A 19,185-nucleotide genomic window follows, 5' to 3' on the forward strand; every position below is an offset into this window, starting at 1 on the left:
AGGTTGAATGTGGAAAGTACAGCAGTCAAAAAAATCAAGCATTTGTTGAGTGGTGGGAAGAGACTTCCCAGTTTAATAATCTACTGGGGGGCAATGTGGGCCGGATTTAAGTCAGTCCATTTGGACCAATGTGTATGAGTACCTGATTATCCTTAAAGCTTAGGCTGATTGCCACATTCGTTGTCACTTAATTACTTTAGTTTTATAACTTTAGCTTCCAAAGAAATTTATTCACAGTTCAGGAACTGAACTTGTAGCTTTAATACAGTGACATCAGATGGCAGTTATGTGCTATAGCCATGGTATAAACTTAGGTGTATTTAAAAGATTAACGTGGTCTTTGGCCTTTTTAATAATAAAATTCTTCATTATTAAAGTAGTTAAACATTAAACAATTAAAGAGCAAGACTTGAGAAGAAATCCCATCTATCTCACTAATCATTATTTTTTTCCTTGTGTAATGCAAAGATGCACCAGAAGATTTTGCCCTTGCAAAAGTTAACTGAAAACTTCTGGCAGAAGCCTTAGAATGCTGACAGAAGTTCAGTTGGAACCTGAGGCTTGAAGAGAGCGGAAGGTCCAACTGAAGCTCTGCCTTTGGGTTTCGGTTTTGCTCTTGGCCTATGCTTTGTCTCTGGACAATTCGAACCTAGCTAATTTCTCTGGACCTCTCCCTGACCTCCTCCATATTACACCCCTGTTACCTTTCCTGTGTTTTTCCTGTGTGCTCTGGGAAGAAGGGTGGCTTTTGGGTCTTAGTGATTAGACTTTGTGGGTTTTGTTTCCCTATAGGCAAGTAGGATATCCTTGAATCTCTTATTTTATTGATTTAGTATACACTCTACTTTAAAAGCAGCCAAATCTTTCCTGGCTGGGAGAGCAGGCTCTCTTTCAGTCCAACCCAATCCTGTGACCTTCCCCCATCTTGAGTTTCTCCCTAGTGGCTGTCAGAACCCCAAACCCTTCTCTCCTTCTGATTAACCCTGAATATTAATAAATCCCTGTTACCTAATCAATCCCTCTGGTGAATCATTGTGTTGAAGAATAGTCAAGGGTTGAGGAGGGAAGGAATTGATTTCTTTTATTTCCAGAGGGAACTAGAGGCATCCATCTTGGGAGGAAGTTGTTGCCCAAGACTTCCTCCTGAACCCATCAGTTTCACTGACAGGGAGGAGCCTTTTGACTCCTCCTTTGAGGGACTTCAGAAACTGACAAAGCCCTCAAGGCAGATTTAAACCATTTCTGACTGGCCCAACTCCTTGTGTCTATAGAGATACCTTTCCTGCCTGGAAGAGTTCAGCCTATTCCCCCAGTATCCTCTGTCTCTAGCTTGAGTGTCTAGCCTGTTTTAAGCTGCCTCTCCTGAATACCCCACCCATTCCCTTACCATCCAATATACCGCCTCATTCATTCCTTCCCTTAACTCAGCCATCCCTTTCATTCCTCTTCCATATCACCTCATTCACCTTCTACCCCTCCTTATTGGCAAGGATTAAGAGAGCACCCCAACTTTATTGGATAGTTTATTGACTACACTTGTTACTTTTAAGGTTACCCAGTCTTTTATGCATTATATATTTGATTATTATGCATTATATATTTGATTAGCATGTTCTCAATTAATCCAAATTTCACCTTAATGTCAAACCTATCCCAAAACTTGTGCATAGCTCTGGGATTTTATGCCAGCTATAGCTTTACCCTAAGCTAACCATAGACATCTTTTTACCTGATCATCATTTGAAATCTTTTTGCTGAAGCATGCCCAAATTCATTAAAATGAAGCCTGTAGAGTGTGCTTCTCAAATTTCTAATTTTTTAAAAAGAATGTATATTCTGTTCCTTATGGTTGTCCTTTCCCCCCTTTTCTTCTATCTACAATATTCCACACCAAACCTTTCCCCATCTTCTCAGATGAAGATCTCTCCTCATTTTTTGTTGAGAAAAGAGAGATCTTTTCCATGAGCTCCCTCTGCTTCTTCATATCTCCTAAGCCTTTGACATTATGCCTCATTCTTTCCTTCTTCACATTAGATTCTGATGATGAGGTGGCACATTTCTTGCTAAGGCCAACCTCTTCACATATATCCTTGATCCCCCCCCCCCCCTGACTTTTCTAACTGATTGTCCCTAGTCATTCCTCCTTTCCTTTAATCTTACATCTCTTGCTGTTTCTGGGTTCTTCCTTGCTGTCTACAGACACACTCAGGTTTTGCCCAAACTTAAAAAACCCTCACTTGATCTCCCATCTTTTCAAGCTATCATATGTTATGTCTCTTTTCTTTCTCAGTTGGAGTTCTAGCAACAAGCTGTTTAGCAGGTGTTGGGGGGCAGTCTGGGATCCCTAGTCTTGGGTGGTTGATGCTGCAGAGCTTTGAGCTGCAGTGGACTACGTGGATGTCCACATAAATCAGGAATCAGTGGGGAGCCACCAGGTTGCCCAAGAAAGGGAAGACTGGCCTAGGTCATTAATGGGAGCCAACCTAAGTTCCTAGGCCAGTAGTGGCAGAGGCCATGAGTAGCAAGTACTGTATTTTCATCCTTGGTGAGTTACATGTAGTATATAAGAAAATAAGGAAAAGAAAGACTATCTCTGCTTCTCCTATTTCCAAACTTTACAATATGACTTTCTGCCTAGTTATTCTGCTGAAACTGGTTTTTTCCAGAGTTCCCATGGTTTCTTAATTGTGAACTCTGATGGCTTTTTTCCCCCTCACTTGTTTTTTAAATTTTCCTTTTTATTATTAGGAATTTGCCAAACATGAACAAGATCCAACATCAACTCTTCTGTGTACTGTTTAATGTCATTTACAGCTTGGCCCCAGTTTATTTATACATTACTTCTCTAATGTACTCTAAGATCCATCCAAACTGGCCTTCTTGTTCCTTACACGTGACATTCCATCTCCTATTTCTGAATTTTTTTGCTAACTGTTCACCATGTCTGTAATACATTTCTTCTACACTGATACCTTTCAGCATCCCTAGCATCCTTTAAAGATCTAATATCACTATCTACATGAATCCTTTTCTGTTTCTTTCAGCTATTGGTGCTCTCCTTTAAAAAAAAAATCACCTTGTATTAATTTTATATATATTTATATCTGTATGTATAATTTTCCCCAATAGAATGTAAGGGGAATTCTTTTTTTTTNTTTTTTAATATTCTATTTTTTTAGAAAAATTTTCCATGGCTACATGATTCTTGATTTTACTTTACCCTTTACCCTCTCCCCCATATCCAACGCACATTTCCACTGGTTTTAACATGTGTGATCAATCAAGACTTATTTACATATTATTGATAGTTGCCTTGGTATGGTCGTTTAGTGTCTACATTCCCAATCATGTCCGCATCAACCCATGTGTTCAAGTAGTTGTTTTTCTTCTGTGTTTCTACTCCTGTAGTTCTTCCGCTGAATGTAGGTAGCGTCTTTTCCATAAATCCCTCAGAATTGTCCTGGGTCATTGCATTGCTGCCGGTACATAAGTCCATTATATTCTATTATAAGGGGGATTCTTGAAGGCAGGGATTGATTCATTTTTTCTTTCTATCATCTTTGTCAAATAGTACCTAGGATAAATGCTTATTAATTGATTGTGATCCCTTCTTCCATTTCTTTATGAGTCAGAAGCTAGAAGTGGACAATGTGGAGTATTAGGTGTCCAAACTCTATGCTCCATTCAGTAATCAGAAGGAAGTAATTTTCAGCTTTAATTTTTATAGAAAGAGAATGATATCAGGTTAAAACCACAAGCTTATTTAACTTATTTGCATATCATGGACTATATCTCTCACAACCTCTTCTTACTAACAATGATTTCAAATGAAGTCTTGTTTAGTTAAATTGATTGTATCTCTATATAATACCACTTAAAGCAAATTTAGAACATAAAATTAGAAGAATTTCTTTTTTTCATTCCTATTCATGAAGGAAAATGTTCACATATTTATAATTAAATTTCATTTGTAATTATTTTCTAAAATAGATAGTTTTTGGGGGGGAGTGGGGGAAGCTGATAAGATATAACAGAAATTCTTATTTTATTTTATTTTAATTTTTAAGAACCCTTTCTGTCTTAATAACAACTCTTTTTTTTTAAACCCCTTTACCTTCTGCCTTAGAACCAATACTCTATCTAAGATAGAAAAGTGGTAAGGGCTAGGCAATGGGGGTTAAGTGACTTGCCCAGGGTCATACAGCTAAGTGTCTGAGACCAGATTTGAACCCAGGACCTCCCATCTCTAGGTCTGGCTCTCAATCCACCAAGCCACCTAGCAGCCCCCAGTAACAACTCTTAAGACAGAATGGTAAAGGCTAGACAGATGGGAATGTGACTTGGGCAGGGTCACACAGCTAAGAAGTATCTGAGACCAAATTTGAACTCAGGTCCTTCCTTCTCCAGGTCTGGCTCTCTATCCAGTGGCACCTAGCTGGGTGGGCATACTAACCCCAGATAGTATGTTTTTAAATGGTCTTCAGCATTCATCCTGGAATAGAGAAAGAATATATATATTTTCATGTTGTACTTTGTTTTTCTAGGCATTATGGCTCACTCAATGTAGTTGATTACAAAGGAGAAGAAAGTCTGAATTCTCATCCTAAGATTTACTTTTTGATCACCTTATTTATCACTTTTTTCCTAGCTTCATTTTTCAGATGGTCAAGGTAGTTCCTACAGAGATAGAGAAATAGACATAATTAAAATTAATACAATGTAGTGAATTATTATTAGCTCTGGGAACCTGATCCTTTCTTATTGTTTTAGATAAAATGTAGTTTCTACATAGTTCTTCTTTAAAGAGAGGTATAATGCATTTAACTATCCTTTACTCTTTTTCTTTTTTTAATCTTTTAGGCTCTTCAATGTATTTATATTATGGCTAGAAGATGAGAACTTTCAGAAAGGAGACACCTGTATTCCTTCTCTACCAAAGCAATACGATACACACAGACTAGCAAAGATCATGCAGAATCAACAGGTGACATTATTAAAATACTTTAGTTATCTCTTAGGATATCACTCAGTAATTTGAATTTGTAATATGGGAATGAATAAATATATTGCTCCAGAGAGTAAAGTTACTTGTTAGATATGGCTGTGGGACTTGAATGATCTTTGTGGGTTTTGTTCACGGTCCACATTATTTCCTTTTGCAAATAAGTTAACATATCTGTATCAGAGTAATGTCTCCTTTTAAAGCATTGATGACAAACAGCTGTGAGTTTCCTTGAGGGCTGGGTTTACTTTCTGTGTTTTATGACCTCATGAATCTGTATAACCCTTCTTTTTTTGTTAGTCTTCTTGTAAGTTTTCACTATCAACATTCTTTCAGGCCTGCCAATTTGAGGATGATTAAAAGTATTTTATTACAGTTATATAGATTCATAAGGGTACAAACTCTAATCATATGGATATTTGTGTAATGTAGAAATGGATTTCAGTTTAATTTAGTTTAGGAAGCAGGTCCTCTTGATCTTTAATTTATGATGTTTCTTTGTAGTTTCTCCTAAGCCCAGTTTTTCTCTCTGGTTACTTGAAATGTCTGGTTCCACCTTTTCCTCCTATACTTGGTCCAAGCTGGGCTTTAGTTGACTTCCTCTGTGTCTCTTTTTTGGAAGAAGTGGTTGATCTCTTCTGGGTCAGTTGTTAACTCTCCACAGACTCTTTTGTCTTTTTGGTCTACCTTCCATCCCTCTTTGAGGGCTAACTTGATATACAGTTCCTATAGGATTGAACTGCTTTCTTTCTAACTATTCTGTGTCTGGGCACAAATGCTTGAGTCTTGCTAAAATTCTTGTCCTCTGAGACTTTATTAGTGACAGATTTCACTTTGCCATCACTCTTCTTAACAGCTCTATTCATTTGCATATAGGGATATTCTCATTCAGGAAAAATAGGCAGTTAATAAACTCTAAACTTCAATGAGATGTCATCTATAGGTACTAAAATGGGAGGAGATGACATACTAGCAAAAAGTGTGTACTTTTTATGTTTAAATTAAATTTAAAAAAATAAATTCAATTCAATTCAATATCTAACCTATAAATAGAGATCCATTTTTACTTGAGTTTGATACTTCTGGTCTAGAATACCTTGTGGGACTTGGGCAAGGGCGTTGAAGATATAGGATCCAATGAGAATATTTTTCACTGAGAATTGAAGAGGTCTTAGGTTTGTAGGAGCTTCCTGGTTCACTGACTTACACTTGAAGGGGACCTCAGGCTATTGAGTCTACCCTTTTTCTCTTATGGATGAGGAAATGAACCCCCTGGGAGGATAATTAACTAGCTTGCAGTTATGTTGGTGGCATTGGGGTACGGTTTGGATCCAAGACTTTATTCTATTATATGACATTGCCTCTTATTGGTTATGTGCTTTTATGTGGGCCACATGAACAAAACCTTACAGAGACAGACATTTATTGTTAGCTCTATTTTTTCTAGGAATCAGGACTTAGACTGTGATTTTATTTTTAAGACATCCTGGTTCTACCTTCTGCAATGGTAGAGATTGTTTTATATTAAAAAAAAAAGTCAGACATGATTTAGTGTGCTAGAGGAAAGATGTCCTACTTCTTAAGTTATTGACAGGGCAAGAATTTAAAATAAGGCCATTTTTAATTCTAGGTTGCTTAAAGAGATTTTTTTTAAGGAAGTTATTTTAAACTGATTGGCATATATTTACATTTTAATATAAGTAGTTTCACAACTTATAACTTAATTTATCTTCCAGAGTTAAAGTTATTTTGTGATTCAATTCTAGGATTTGTGGATGGAGTATTTGAACATGGAACGCATCCGTCATGAATTTTGGGAAGCTCTTAATCTTTGGATTCAAGTAAAACTTGAATCCCATTCCCCACCCAGCAGTTTGTCAGTACAGATGGATTTTACTGATCCTTCATCAGGTGGGTCTCATGACTTTCTTCAAAACCACAGAGCTCCAAGGTTTGCTTAATACTATCCTCCAAATAATAGTCACTTTTCTTTGAATTCATTGAAATCTCCCCTGGTCAGAAAACATGTGACTTTTATCCTGAAATCTTACAGAATTTTTTGCCCTTAGAGAGTCTAGATCAGTGGTTCCCAAACTTTTTTGGCCTACTGCCCCCTTTCCAGAAAAAATATTACTTAGCCCCCTGGAAATTAAATTTTTAAAAATTTTAATAGCAATTAATAGGAAAGATAAATACACCTGTGGCCATCACCGCGCTCCTGGATCGCTGCAGCACCCACCAGGGGGTGGTAGTGCCCAATTTGGGAATCACTGGTCTAAATCTTCAGAGATGTTATTTTGGGAGGAAAGATTGATGATTAGAAAAGGCAAATGAAAACTATTCCTAGTTCTGTTCTCTGGGATATGGTAGGCAAATCTTTTAAACAAAGACTCTTTGTCAATGATAATAATAAAAATTTATTCTTGTGTAATATTTTACATTTTCCTTAATAATTTATACCACTTGATACTCCCAATAACTCTGTGAGGTAAATATTATTTTCTCTGTTTAAAGGTGAGGAAACTGAGGCTTAAGATAAGATCAAATACTTTCCCAGTGTTATATTGCTAGTTAATAGCAGAGCCAAAACTGGAAAACAAGTGGTCTTTGTCTTCTTATTTATGACTATTTCAGGGAATTTTGGTGATGTGCTGCAAGACTTGATTAAAGTAATTAGCAGTACTTGGCAAAGTATAGAACCAGGTGCATTATAGAAGATTATTAAAAGTTATTTATACTTTTAGTTGAGATTATCTTGCTAATGTAGATTATTACTAGCATTAAAACTTGAGGTGCTTTTAATGGTTTCTATCATATGCTATATAATTTATTTAATCTTTTGAATAATTTTCAGTTCCCTTGGTTAAAGTTTTTCTATTTGCTATTTTTATTTAAAAATGGGAAATTTTATTTTCCTTTTGAGAAAACTACTCATGAAAGATGGTTTTATTTCCCAATCAACAAGTATTTATTAAGCCATTACTATTTGCCAGTCATTATGCTAGACAAAGGGGAGGGATAAATAAAAGAATAAAATAAGCTTTAAAAAAAACACTCTTAACCTTTCACCATAGAATCAATACTATATATTGGTTCCAAGGCAGAAGAGCAGTAAGGGCTAGGCAGTGGGGATTAAGTGACTTGCCCAGGGTTACATCCCTAGGAAGTGTCTGAGGCCAGATTTGAACCTAGGACCTCCCATCTCTAGGCCTGACTCAATCCACTGAGCAACCTAGCTGCCTCTATAAAATGAGCTTTTATTCTAAATGGGGGAGATAGCAACTACATATAAAATATATATGTACAGTATAACTATTAAGTTAATATAAGTGTATACAAAGTTGTTAAATATAAAGTAGATGGGGAGAGAACATTAGCAAATTGTAGGGAGGTTACGCAGATGCTGCCTTTTTTTAACATTTAATAATATTTATTTTTTAGAAAAGTTAACATGGTTACATGATTCATGCTCTTACTTTCCCCTTTACCCCCTGCCTCCCTCCAATAGCCGATGCACATTTCCACTGGTTTTAACATGTGTCATTGATTAATACCCATTTCCAAATTGTTGATAGTTGCATTGGTGTGTTAGTTTTGAGTCTACATCCCTAACCATGTCTGCCTCAACCCATGTGTTCAAGCGGTTGCTTTTCTTTTGTGTTTCCTCTCCTGCAGTCCTTCCTCTGAATGTGGGTAGCATCTTTTCCATAAATCCCTCAGAATTGTCCTGGGTCATTGCATTGCTGCTAGTACAGAAGTCCATTACATTTGATTTTACCACAGTGTATTGGTCTCTGTGTACAATGTTCTTCTGGCTCTGCTCCTTTCGCTCTGCATCAATTCCTGGAGGTCTTTCCAGTTCACATGGAATTCCTCCAGTTTATTATTCCTTTGAGTGCAATAGTATTCCATCACCAGCATATACCACAATTTGTTCAGCCATTCCCCAATTGAAGGGTATACCCTCATTTTCCAGTTTTTTGCCACCACAAAAAGCACGGCTATAAATATTTTCGTACAAGTCTGTTTATCTATGATCTCTTTGGGGTACAAACCCAACAGTGGTTTGTCTTGATCAAAGGGCAGGCATTCTTTTATAGCCCTTTGAGCATAGTTCCAAATTGTCATCCAGAATGGTTGGATCAGTTCACAACTCCACCAGCAATGCATTAATGTCCCAATTTGGTCACATCCCCTCCAACATTCATTACTCTCCTCTTCTATCATTTTAGCCAATTTGCTAGGTGTGAGGTGATACCTAAGAGTTGTTTTGATTTGCATTTCTCTAATTATTAGAGATTTAGAACACTTTCTCATGTGCTTATTGATACTTTTGATTTCTTTATCTGAGAATTGCCTATTCATGTCTCTTGCCCATTTATCAATTGGGGAATGGCTTGATTTTTTTATACAATTGATTTAACTCCTTATATATTTGAGTAATTAGACCCCTGTCAGAGTTTTTTGTTATAAAGATTTTTTCCCAATTTGTTGTTTCCCTTCTGATTTTGGCTGCATTGTTAGATGCTGCCTTTTAAAGGAAGAGAAAGACTATATGATTTGGAGGGAAGAAAGGAGTATGGTCATTGCAAAGCCATACAGAAAGTAGATGGAGGCTTGTAAAGACAGAATAAAAAAAGGCAATTTAGCTTAGCATAGTGCCTGGAACATAGTAGGTACTAAATAAATGTAAATGTTTATTTATTGATTAAAGATTTATTGATTGGCTGGGGGAAGAGAGATAGAGAGATAGAGAGATAGATAGAGAGTGTGTGTGAGTGAGTGTGTATGGTTGTCTATTGGGTCTGAGAAGGTGGATTTGGGATCATGTTATGTAGGGCTTTAAAACCTAGACAGAGATGAGGATTTAAAAAAAAAATTCCATAAGCAATACAAATCCATTGGAGTTTGTTGAATAGAGAAGGAGGGTGTTGATATCAGTTTCATGGCAGTTTCATTGGCAGCAGTTTGTAGGATGGATGAAAATGGTGAGAGATTTGAATCAGGATTACCACTTAGAAAGTAGTTGCAGTGATTGAAGCAAGAAATGATGAGGGCTTGAGCTAAGGTGGTAGTAAATGAAGAGAAGAGGTCAAATGCAAGAGATATTTTGTAAGAAAAGATAAGATTTGGCAAGTCATTAGTTATATGGAGTAAGGGAGTATAGAGGAAAATATTGAGATTATGAATCTAAGACAGTGGAAACATGGTGGCACCTTAGAAATAGGGAAATTTGTATAAGGGATGGTGGCAAAAATGGTGAATTCAGTTTTAGACATGTTGAGTTTAAGATGTCTTTAGGACATATAATTTGAAATATCCATTACATATTGGTAATATGGGACCACTGCTTACAGGAGAAATTAGAGCTGACTTATAAATGACTAGATTATCAGTGTAGAAATAATAATTAAACCTCTGATAGCTGATGAGGTTGCCAAGAGAGAGTATAAAAGAAGAAGAGAGATGGAGAAAACTGGGAAACACTTCTTGTTAAGTGGTATGATGTGGATGACTTTGGTGATAGAGGACACCTAGAAAGAGTGGTTAGATAGATAGAAGAATCAGGACAGAGTTTGTTATGTTCAAGCTCTGAGAGTTGGTTTGTCTCACCTTGATTGACAGGGGAAGACAGTTGGAGACCTTGGAATGTTCACAGAGGCTGTTAAGAGAGGGGAAAATTGGTTGGCCTGAGGATATAAATAGCCCTCACAGCCATCTGGGGGAGGTCTTTGGTCTTGGCCTTGGACTTGGGAGCTTGGATCTTTGATCTTTGAACATTGCTCTGAATCTCCCTAGATATTTAGGCATTTGATCATCATTAGCTATTTAGGTATCTGGGCCCGGGCAGAGGGAAGGAGAAGAAGCCGAGGGAGGTGAAGGGTAGATACTTCCTAAAGGCTGTGCAGGCTGACATCACAAACTGAGAACAGGGAAGCTGAGAGAAATCACAATATCTGTACCAACTGAGCAGTTTGCCCTCCCTGGTTTGGCAGTGGCCAAGCTGAAGCAGAAGAGTGTGAAACCACTAGCTCCAGCATACTGAAACAACAGCCTTCAGTCCTGTGGGATTATTGATCATAGCTATTAGTGACAGGGTCTCCTATCCCCAATCCGTTCCTGATTATTCCTTTCCCTATTTAACATCAATAGATAAAGTTTTATTTAAGTACCTTCCTGAGTGGTCATTATATCATGGCCCTTGGGGAGGGAGCAATGTAGTCAGATGAAAACATAATCCAAGGTTAATAGTGCCCAATATTAATAATCAATTCAACCCAGGTGGGACCTGAAAGAGTTACCCATCCACCTGACCATTAGGGGTTCTGCCTGGGCACTGTATATAGAGTAGGGCAATTATAACGTCCAGCTGGGTGGTAGGGCTCGGTGTTTTGCCTGCACTAGCTGTCTAGGGAATACAGAGGCACAGCTTCCCCATCAATATCCCCTAGAAGCAGTAGCATCTTAAGAGCCCTATCTACTACAACTACTATTACTATATACAACTATTTATTTTCTCAATTTTCTTTATAACAAGTTGAAAATCCCAGGGAGCAGAGTGTCTAAGAAGGGAAGGTCCTCAGAAGTGACAAGTGCAGGAAATGGGTTGCAAATGGTTTGGACTGAGAAAAAACAATCATATTGGAAATTAAGATATCATGAGTAACTTTGGAGAGTGCAGTTTCGGTTGAGAAGGTGAATGGCAAAATGTAATGGGTTGATAGAGGATTTGGAGGCAATGAATGGAGATAATTTTTTCAAGGGTTTAGTTAAGAAAGGGAAAAGAGAAAAAGGATGATATCTTGATGTTTTGGATGTGTGTGAACATAGTCAAGAAAGAACCAATTGATTGGAAGAGGATGAAGATTGGAAAGAGAGGGCAATGATTGAATGTAATGAATGTCATCTTCTGGAGAAGATAGGAGGGGATGAGATGTAGAAGGGATGCACATGTAGAAGGATTATGCTTGACAAGATTTCTATATATATTTTTTAAACCCTTACCAAAATCAATACTGTGTATTGGTTCTAAGCAGAAGAGCGGTAAGGGCTAGGTAATGGGGTTAAGTGACTTGCCCAGGGTCACACAGCTAGGAAATATCTGAGGCCGGATTTGAACACAGGACTTCCCATCTCTAAACCTGACTCTCAATCCACTGAGCCATCCAGATGCCCCCAAGGATTATGCTTGAGAATGAAGACTACCTCTTTGTGAGTTGGTAGCAGAGGTGAAATTTGAACAGAAGATGGTCTTGGATTTTGACTACAGGCATAAATTGACTAAAACTCATTATAGCAGTGCCCCAGGCAACTTAGTAAGTTGTCCAGCAGATGCTGATCTGTATTGGTAGTGGGAGCTTTCTTATTTGAAGTTTCCTATACCAATGAAATTGCAGTTCTTTTGCTCCCTTCTTTATGCCCTCTTTGGCCCCCCGTTTTCTCCCCCCAAAAAACAGGAATGCTGCAAATACAGATTTTCAGTCATCATATTTATATTGATTGACATTTGTTGCTTCAAAATATTAGTTAAATCCCTAGTATATATCAGGCACTATGCTTAGCACTAGAGATACATAAAAAGGTAAAAGATAGCCCCTGCCCTCAAGGATCTCATAAATTAATGAAGAATAATTGAGTATTGATTGTAGGTAAATAAATTCAGAGACAGAATAGCTCCCATTCTATCAGTATTATAGTATTTAATTGTCTTGTTGACCTCATCAATTTGTGTTCAATAGGCCTTAATAACTTAAAAGGAAGACAACTTTTAACATGAGAATAATTACAAGCCTTAGAGCATTGAAGACTATGCCCAAATTGTGATGTCTTAAAATGCTGTTCAGTGGAAAAACACTGGCTTAATATATGGATGTTAAAAAGACTGATACATTTCAGTTGTTTGAGGGCATAAACAGTGCAGTTTCCTTTATATCAAGAGAGTCATTCTTAATAAAATTTTCCTCTTCTTAAAGAAAACAGAAAATAGAACTCTATCTGGGACAAAAGGAGAAATTCACAGTAACTGTTTCTTAAATACTTGTTGACTTATTAATTTGAAATTGTCTTGAACTCTCCCTTCTCTATTATTTCAAAAGGCATTTTAAAAATGAAATATTTTTTGGAGATTTTTTGTTACTAAATCTCTCACCTCCTCTGAGTGTATGTCTGCCAAGGCCCTATTGTGAATCCTTTGTTATATTTTGTCTTTATACTCACTCTTTCTTTTTAAACCCTAACCTTTGTAGGAGGTGAGTAGAGATAATATATGGGGTATGTAGCTGGACATCTCACTTGATAGATACCAATGGGCCAAAGTAGCTAACTCCCCCCCCCCCCCACTGGGAAGACCTTAGAGGATGTAATTCTCAAGGGGGCTCCCCAAAATGGGAAAGCTGTAGTGGGGTAGTTGTAGGAAGATGTTAGGGATCAATTGAGACCCTAATGGATTGGGTCCAATCTTCAGTGCTGTTGATATTAAGACAATACCACCCCCCACCCCCAACTAATTCCCTGTTCAAATGGCTTTTTTTGAGTAAAGCACTAGTCTTCCCCTCAGCCACTCCAAGTCACCTCCCCCCTCAATGTAACTGCTCCAAACTCTAATTAGCAAAACTAACAGGGGTTTATTAAAGAATAAATGAATTCAGGGTACAGGGGAAAGGTATAGGGGAATTAAGGATAGTGGGGAAGGGATGAACTTCACTATCAACTATGGTCTTCTCCCCAAGAGAGCAGCACTAGACTTCTTCTGTAGCTTGGTCTCAGAAACTGTCTTTCTCTCCTCACAATCTCCTAATCCTCATCACTAACTAAGATACAGGGGAATAACAGGAATGAAATGATACAAGCTGGATCAAAGAAGGGTCCCCCAAGTGCCCTCTCTTTCTGGAGTCTGGGCACTATGGCCAGTCTGGAGTACAACTGTCTCAGTTTCTTCTTCGTTGGTAATGAAGTCTGTAAAATGATTTTAGCCATTGTAATCTTCAAAATACCACCAATTTTTGAGATTCAGAAGAGTGAGTTTCTCCCCAGATCTCCCAACCACCTTCCATACCTCCCAAGCCCTAGAGAGAGTGTGTAGAGGATCTGGCATTTGGAAACTTCCCCTCTAAAACTCCTCTTTCACTGGCCCCTCCCAAATGGTCCATCTTCGAGATTCCACAAGGCCAGTTCCAATTCCATTTCTAAGATGTATGCTTGCTTGTTACCTCAATTTAAACTCTAAGCCATCTCTTACACCTTCCATCTTAGAATCTTAGAATTGTTTATTGGTTCTGAAATATTAGGTGGGGTTTTGGGGATGTTAGATGTTTATTAGGCCATTAACAGTAGAGTAAACTGTTTTGGGAAGACCACCCAAGCCCATTGCAGGCAGAGCCAGACACTGAGATGAGCTACACACAGAACCCCAAGTTATGAAATAACAGTTTAATAAAATAGGGACAGGTTAGAAGGGATTTGGATATAACTTACTCTAATATTAACTACCTACACCTCCCAGATCTACAAATCTCTTCACAGAGTATTTCCTTAATCTACTCCTATTCTCTCTATATAACCCCAAATTACTGTACTCAGCTAAGCAACCATTAACTCCCCCTCCCTCCTCTCTTTGGATGATCTAAGGAAAGGGTCAGTGTGTAAGTATGACAAGGCCTAAAGATGGACCAAGATCCAAGGATCTAGGCTAGGTCTCATGCTCAGCTGTCATTTGTCACAGGATTAGCACAGATATCAAAACAGCCACCAGGGAAACAGGATAATCCAAACAGTAGGAAGAATGGAAAGGTCAGGCAGTAAAATACCATAGGGAAATACTAATTTCCTCTGGTCCACCCAGAGAAAGGAAAACTATTCCCTTGACTTCACTATCTCTCTCCAACAGCACTTCCCAGGATTCCAAAATCCTGGCCTCTGCTCTAGACTTACATCTTAACTTTTCCTATAACAGTTCCAAGGCAGAAGAGTGTTAAGGGCTAGGCAATGGGGGTTAAGGGACTTGCCCAGGGTCACACAGCTAGGATGTGTTTGAGGCCAGATTTGAACCCAGGAGCTCCCATCTCTGAGTCTGGTTCTCAATCCCCTGAGCCACCCAGCTGCCCCCCTTTATATTCACTCTTTGGAAACACATGCATTTTTTTAAACCTGTATGTTGATGACTTTCAAATTTCTTCATCCCTGACTCTTCTTCAAGTAATATAGCTCATTATAGATGACATTATAATACAAATAATGACCAGCTCAGCAAAAATTTGAGTTTGTTTTGAAGATAAGGATTTATTTAGTGTCTGACTTTAGGAAATGATGTCTACTCACACTTCAGACTCACTTCAGGGAGTTCATTCAGGTCATATCTGCTGGGTATTTTACATTACATTACATTTTACATTACACATTGCCTGGGCTCTCTTTCTTTCTCCCTTTATACTCTGTACTGTTTCCCTTGTTAATCTCCACAGCTACTGTGGATTTAGTTATCTTTATGCAGATGATTTTCAGATTTTTGTCTAGCCCTAATCTCTTGACCTGGGTCTTTGCATCTTTAATTGCCTGTTCATCTTGTCCCATAGACATCTTAAAATAGACAAGTCCAAAATTAGACTTCTCCCCTCCCATTCCCCCTGCTCTCCCTTTCCCCCTAATTATTACTATATAGCTGTGTTGGTGAACCTATGGTGTGGTAGAGGGGGCTGCTCCCCTTCCCTTTCTCCATGTGTGCCTGAGTACATTTCTCACTTTACCTGCCCCTCTGTCCAGCAACCCAATGGGAGCCCTTCCTCCCTCCCCTGTCTGGGGTAATGGGTGGGCTTACATTCAGGGTGAGGGTTGCAGTTTGGGCACTCAGACTCTAAAAGGTTTGCCATCACTGGTATAGAGGGTATAATTATCTTTCTAGTCACCCAGACTCACAAACATATATCTCATCCTTGACTCTTCATTGCCTCACTCCCCCACTCCACATCCAAAAAGTTGCCAGGTTCTCTGTCTATTTTACTTTTGTAGCATCTCCCACATATGTTCTCTTCTCCCTTCAAACACTGCCACCACTCTGGCCAAGCCTTTATTACCTTCTACCTGGTCTATTGCAACAGCTTGCTGATTGGACTCTTTGCTTCAAGTCTCTCTTCATGCCTGTCCATCCTCTATTGCCTCTCAAACTGACCTTCTTGAAGTGAAGATCTGTCTGCTTCACATCTCTAAACCCCATTCAGTAAACTTTAGTGACTCCCTGTTAGCCCCGGGATTAAATATAAAATCATTTGTTTGGCTTTTAAAGTCCTTAATAAACTGGCTCCCTCTTTCTTTCCATTCTTCTGACATCTTACACCTCTCCACATATCCTTTCCTTACAACACATACTTCATCATCTGACTGCTGATTATATTTTCACTAATTGTCCCTCAGACCCGGCACAGTCTCCTTCCTTATCTCCATTTCCTAGCCTCCTTGACTTCCTTTTAATCTCAACTACAATCTCAGTTTCTTCAATATACCTTTCCAAGTCTTAATCTTAATGCCTTTCTCTACTGGTTATCTGCAATTTATCCTTATATATTTTAACAATACAAGATATTATATATATTAAATGCTACTTTGTGTTGTACAGTTTTTAAGTACTATAATATTTCAAGTTCATATCTTCATGTATCTGTTATGTTATATATATATATATATATATACATATATATGTTATGCCATACAATTTCTATGAGGAAAAATTTTTTAACTAAGACACTACATAAATGGAAGTTTCATTATTAATTTTGCTTTGGTGCTTATAGCTTATCAGTCCTCATTACATGTTTTTCGTATAGTAAGTGGTTAATAATGTTTATTCAATTGAATTCACTTCAGACAGCCTTTAAGGCTGTTCATTCTCTGTGTCTGAACTTATCTTTCATAACCCATGACCCTCATGTTCTGTTTCTTTCAGGCATATTTTTTTACTCTTTAACTATGAATTTGGTCTTTCCAGCTCTGCCTCCAGAAATCTATCTGAACAGTTCTATAACAGGGAACACCTCCTTACCCTTTAATTTAAAGCTGTGTACCCCTCTAGTCCATGAAGTTTAAACATTAATCATTTTCTAATTTTCCCACATTCTTTTTCTTTCCCCACTTCAAAACACCTCTTTATCACATTTACCTTTACTTTTAGGTTGGTTTTTTTTTTTTTTTTTGCCTATCTTGCCTCTGATTAAACCATACTTTTTAAAAATATGGGATCATAGTTAATTTTTAACCACATATTCCTGAGAATCTACTAAAATGCTTTTTTTTTGTAGGTGTTCCTAGAGGATTTATTGATTTGAGTCAGAAAACATTACATTTGCTCATTCTGATGATTTTTATTTAGATGTTCTACATATTTTCATAATTTTTAATGATAGGAAATAATGTTAAGACACATTCTGTTGTCATGTGTTTCACATTTAGTTAAGATTTGTTGGTTTTCATTCTCTTTTTTTTAGCCAAAGAGAGGATCTTGAGCAACTTGAAGAAGCATGAGGCTCCACATCCTCCCCTTCTTCTACATGCCTTGAAAGCTCCAGTGCCAGTCATTTCCTCTGCTAGTTTGCTAAATCAGAAGGAAACTATGCAGCTTATCCGCCCAGACCTGAATCTGTTGCAACAGCATGCTAAGTAAGATGTTTGAAGTGTCTCTCTTCTTCATACTAATTACACAGCCCAAATGATTTAGCTTCTGCACTGGGCTCAGCCTGTGAGTAGTGAGCAAACTGGTCTGAGTAACTGAGTTTGCATGCTCAGTCTCTTCATTTCTTTTAGAAAACTGAAGTAGTATTGCACACATGATTTTGTACATTTTGTTATGTTTCATGTGGTATCAATTAGAATGCCAGCTAAATAAAGCCAGTTCAGTTTTTCTAATGCTTGTTTTTGAGATAAGACTTTATGTAGATTATCTCTTAGTAGATACTGAATATTATCTGAAGACACTTTTAAAATGAAAAAGGATTTGTTTTAATTAAAAAAAAATTCTTATTACTTATTTGTACTAGGCAAGAAACTTTTATATTCTTGTAAAAGTCTAATGAAGTATAGAAAAATCATTCTACGTTTCTGTGCTCACGTAGAATAGGGATGAATAGGGATACTAGAATGTATCAATGGTGGAGAAGTAGAAGGGACTTGAGCCTTAGGACTTCCATATTGAGACCAGCTCTCTATCCACAAAATTCAATTCTGCCTTTATAGACACTCTACTACCTTGCAGAGTGGTTCTAAGGATCAAATGAGTTAATATTTGTAAAAAGAGCTTAGAAGAACACCTGGCACCTTGTAGATCTGTATAAATGTTTATTCTTTCTCCTTCTCCTTGAGCATTTATCTTTTAAGAAGGAACCATATACAGAGTAACTTTATTTTACCCACTGCAAAAAGCTAGCCTTTGTCATTTTAGAGTCTATATTTCTCTCTTAAGTTAATGACCTTTTCTTTCTTGAAGACTTTTTGCTCAATTGTTTATCAACATGGCATATATTTTGCTGGATTATTTAGAAGAGAAATAATTGAAAACATGTCTAGGAATAAGACTAATGGCTTTAGATGTGTAAATATCAATGCATGGTATATACCTAGAGTAAGATTGAATTTTTAATACAATACAATTTTAATACAATAATAGATAAATATTACCTTATAAGTTTCACCAACAGTTGGTGAAATTAAACTTATAAATGCATCATACCAATTTAAAATATGTATCTTGAGAGAGAGGACCCAAAATGGTAGTGTAGATTAGAAAGATAGTATTTTTTTTTTATAGAATTCAACTAACCCGAGAGAAAACAGCATCGGAGAGGGTAAAAGGAGAGAGGAACTTAAATGATATAAGAGAGTTATATACTGTACTACTAACTGCCCAACCAGATGAAGGATGTGAATGAATCAAAGATTTGGCAAACAGGCCAAAAGTAATAGTAGTAGATATTTGGACTATCCAAACATTTGGTGGAATTCTCTTTTTGAAGAGGAATATCTGGCAAATTCTTGATTTGCAATGCTTAGAGTTTCTTCTTTCAGAATGTATAGAAAATATTGAGGGGTATTGATACTGATCATTTAGGAGGAGATTTGGTTTTAGAAATGTAAGCCAGAAAAGCTTGGGGGAAAAGGAAACCAGGTCATATTGGAGTTCACCATAATCAAGGAGATGAATT

At 37.4% G+C, this 19,185-nt stretch overlaps 1 protein-coding gene across 1 annotated transcript in view; it reads left to right on the forward strand.

Annotated features, from left to right (window-relative positions):
- Window positions 1-19,185, forward strand: part of EPG5 (ectopic P-granules autophagy protein 5 homolog) — a 187,137-nt gene that overhangs the window by 78,346 nt on the left and 89,606 nt on the right. The window contains exons 24-26 of the mRNA XM_044681656.1: window positions 4,861-4,984; window positions 6,769-6,913; window positions 17,476-17,647. Of these exons, the coding sequence (XP_044537591.1) occupies window positions 4,861-4,984; window positions 6,769-6,913; window positions 17,476-17,647 (441 nt within the window). The remainder of the gene's footprint in view (window positions 1-4,860; window positions 4,985-6,768; window positions 6,914-17,475; window positions 17,648-19,185) is intronic.

Source organism: Gracilinanus agilis, chromosome 1 (genome assembly GCF_016433145.1).
Source record: "Gracilinanus agilis isolate LMUSP501 chromosome 1, AgileGrace, whole genome shotgun sequence".
Lineage (NCBI taxonomy): Eukaryota > Metazoa > Chordata > Mammalia > Didelphimorphia > Didelphidae > Gracilinanus > Gracilinanus agilis.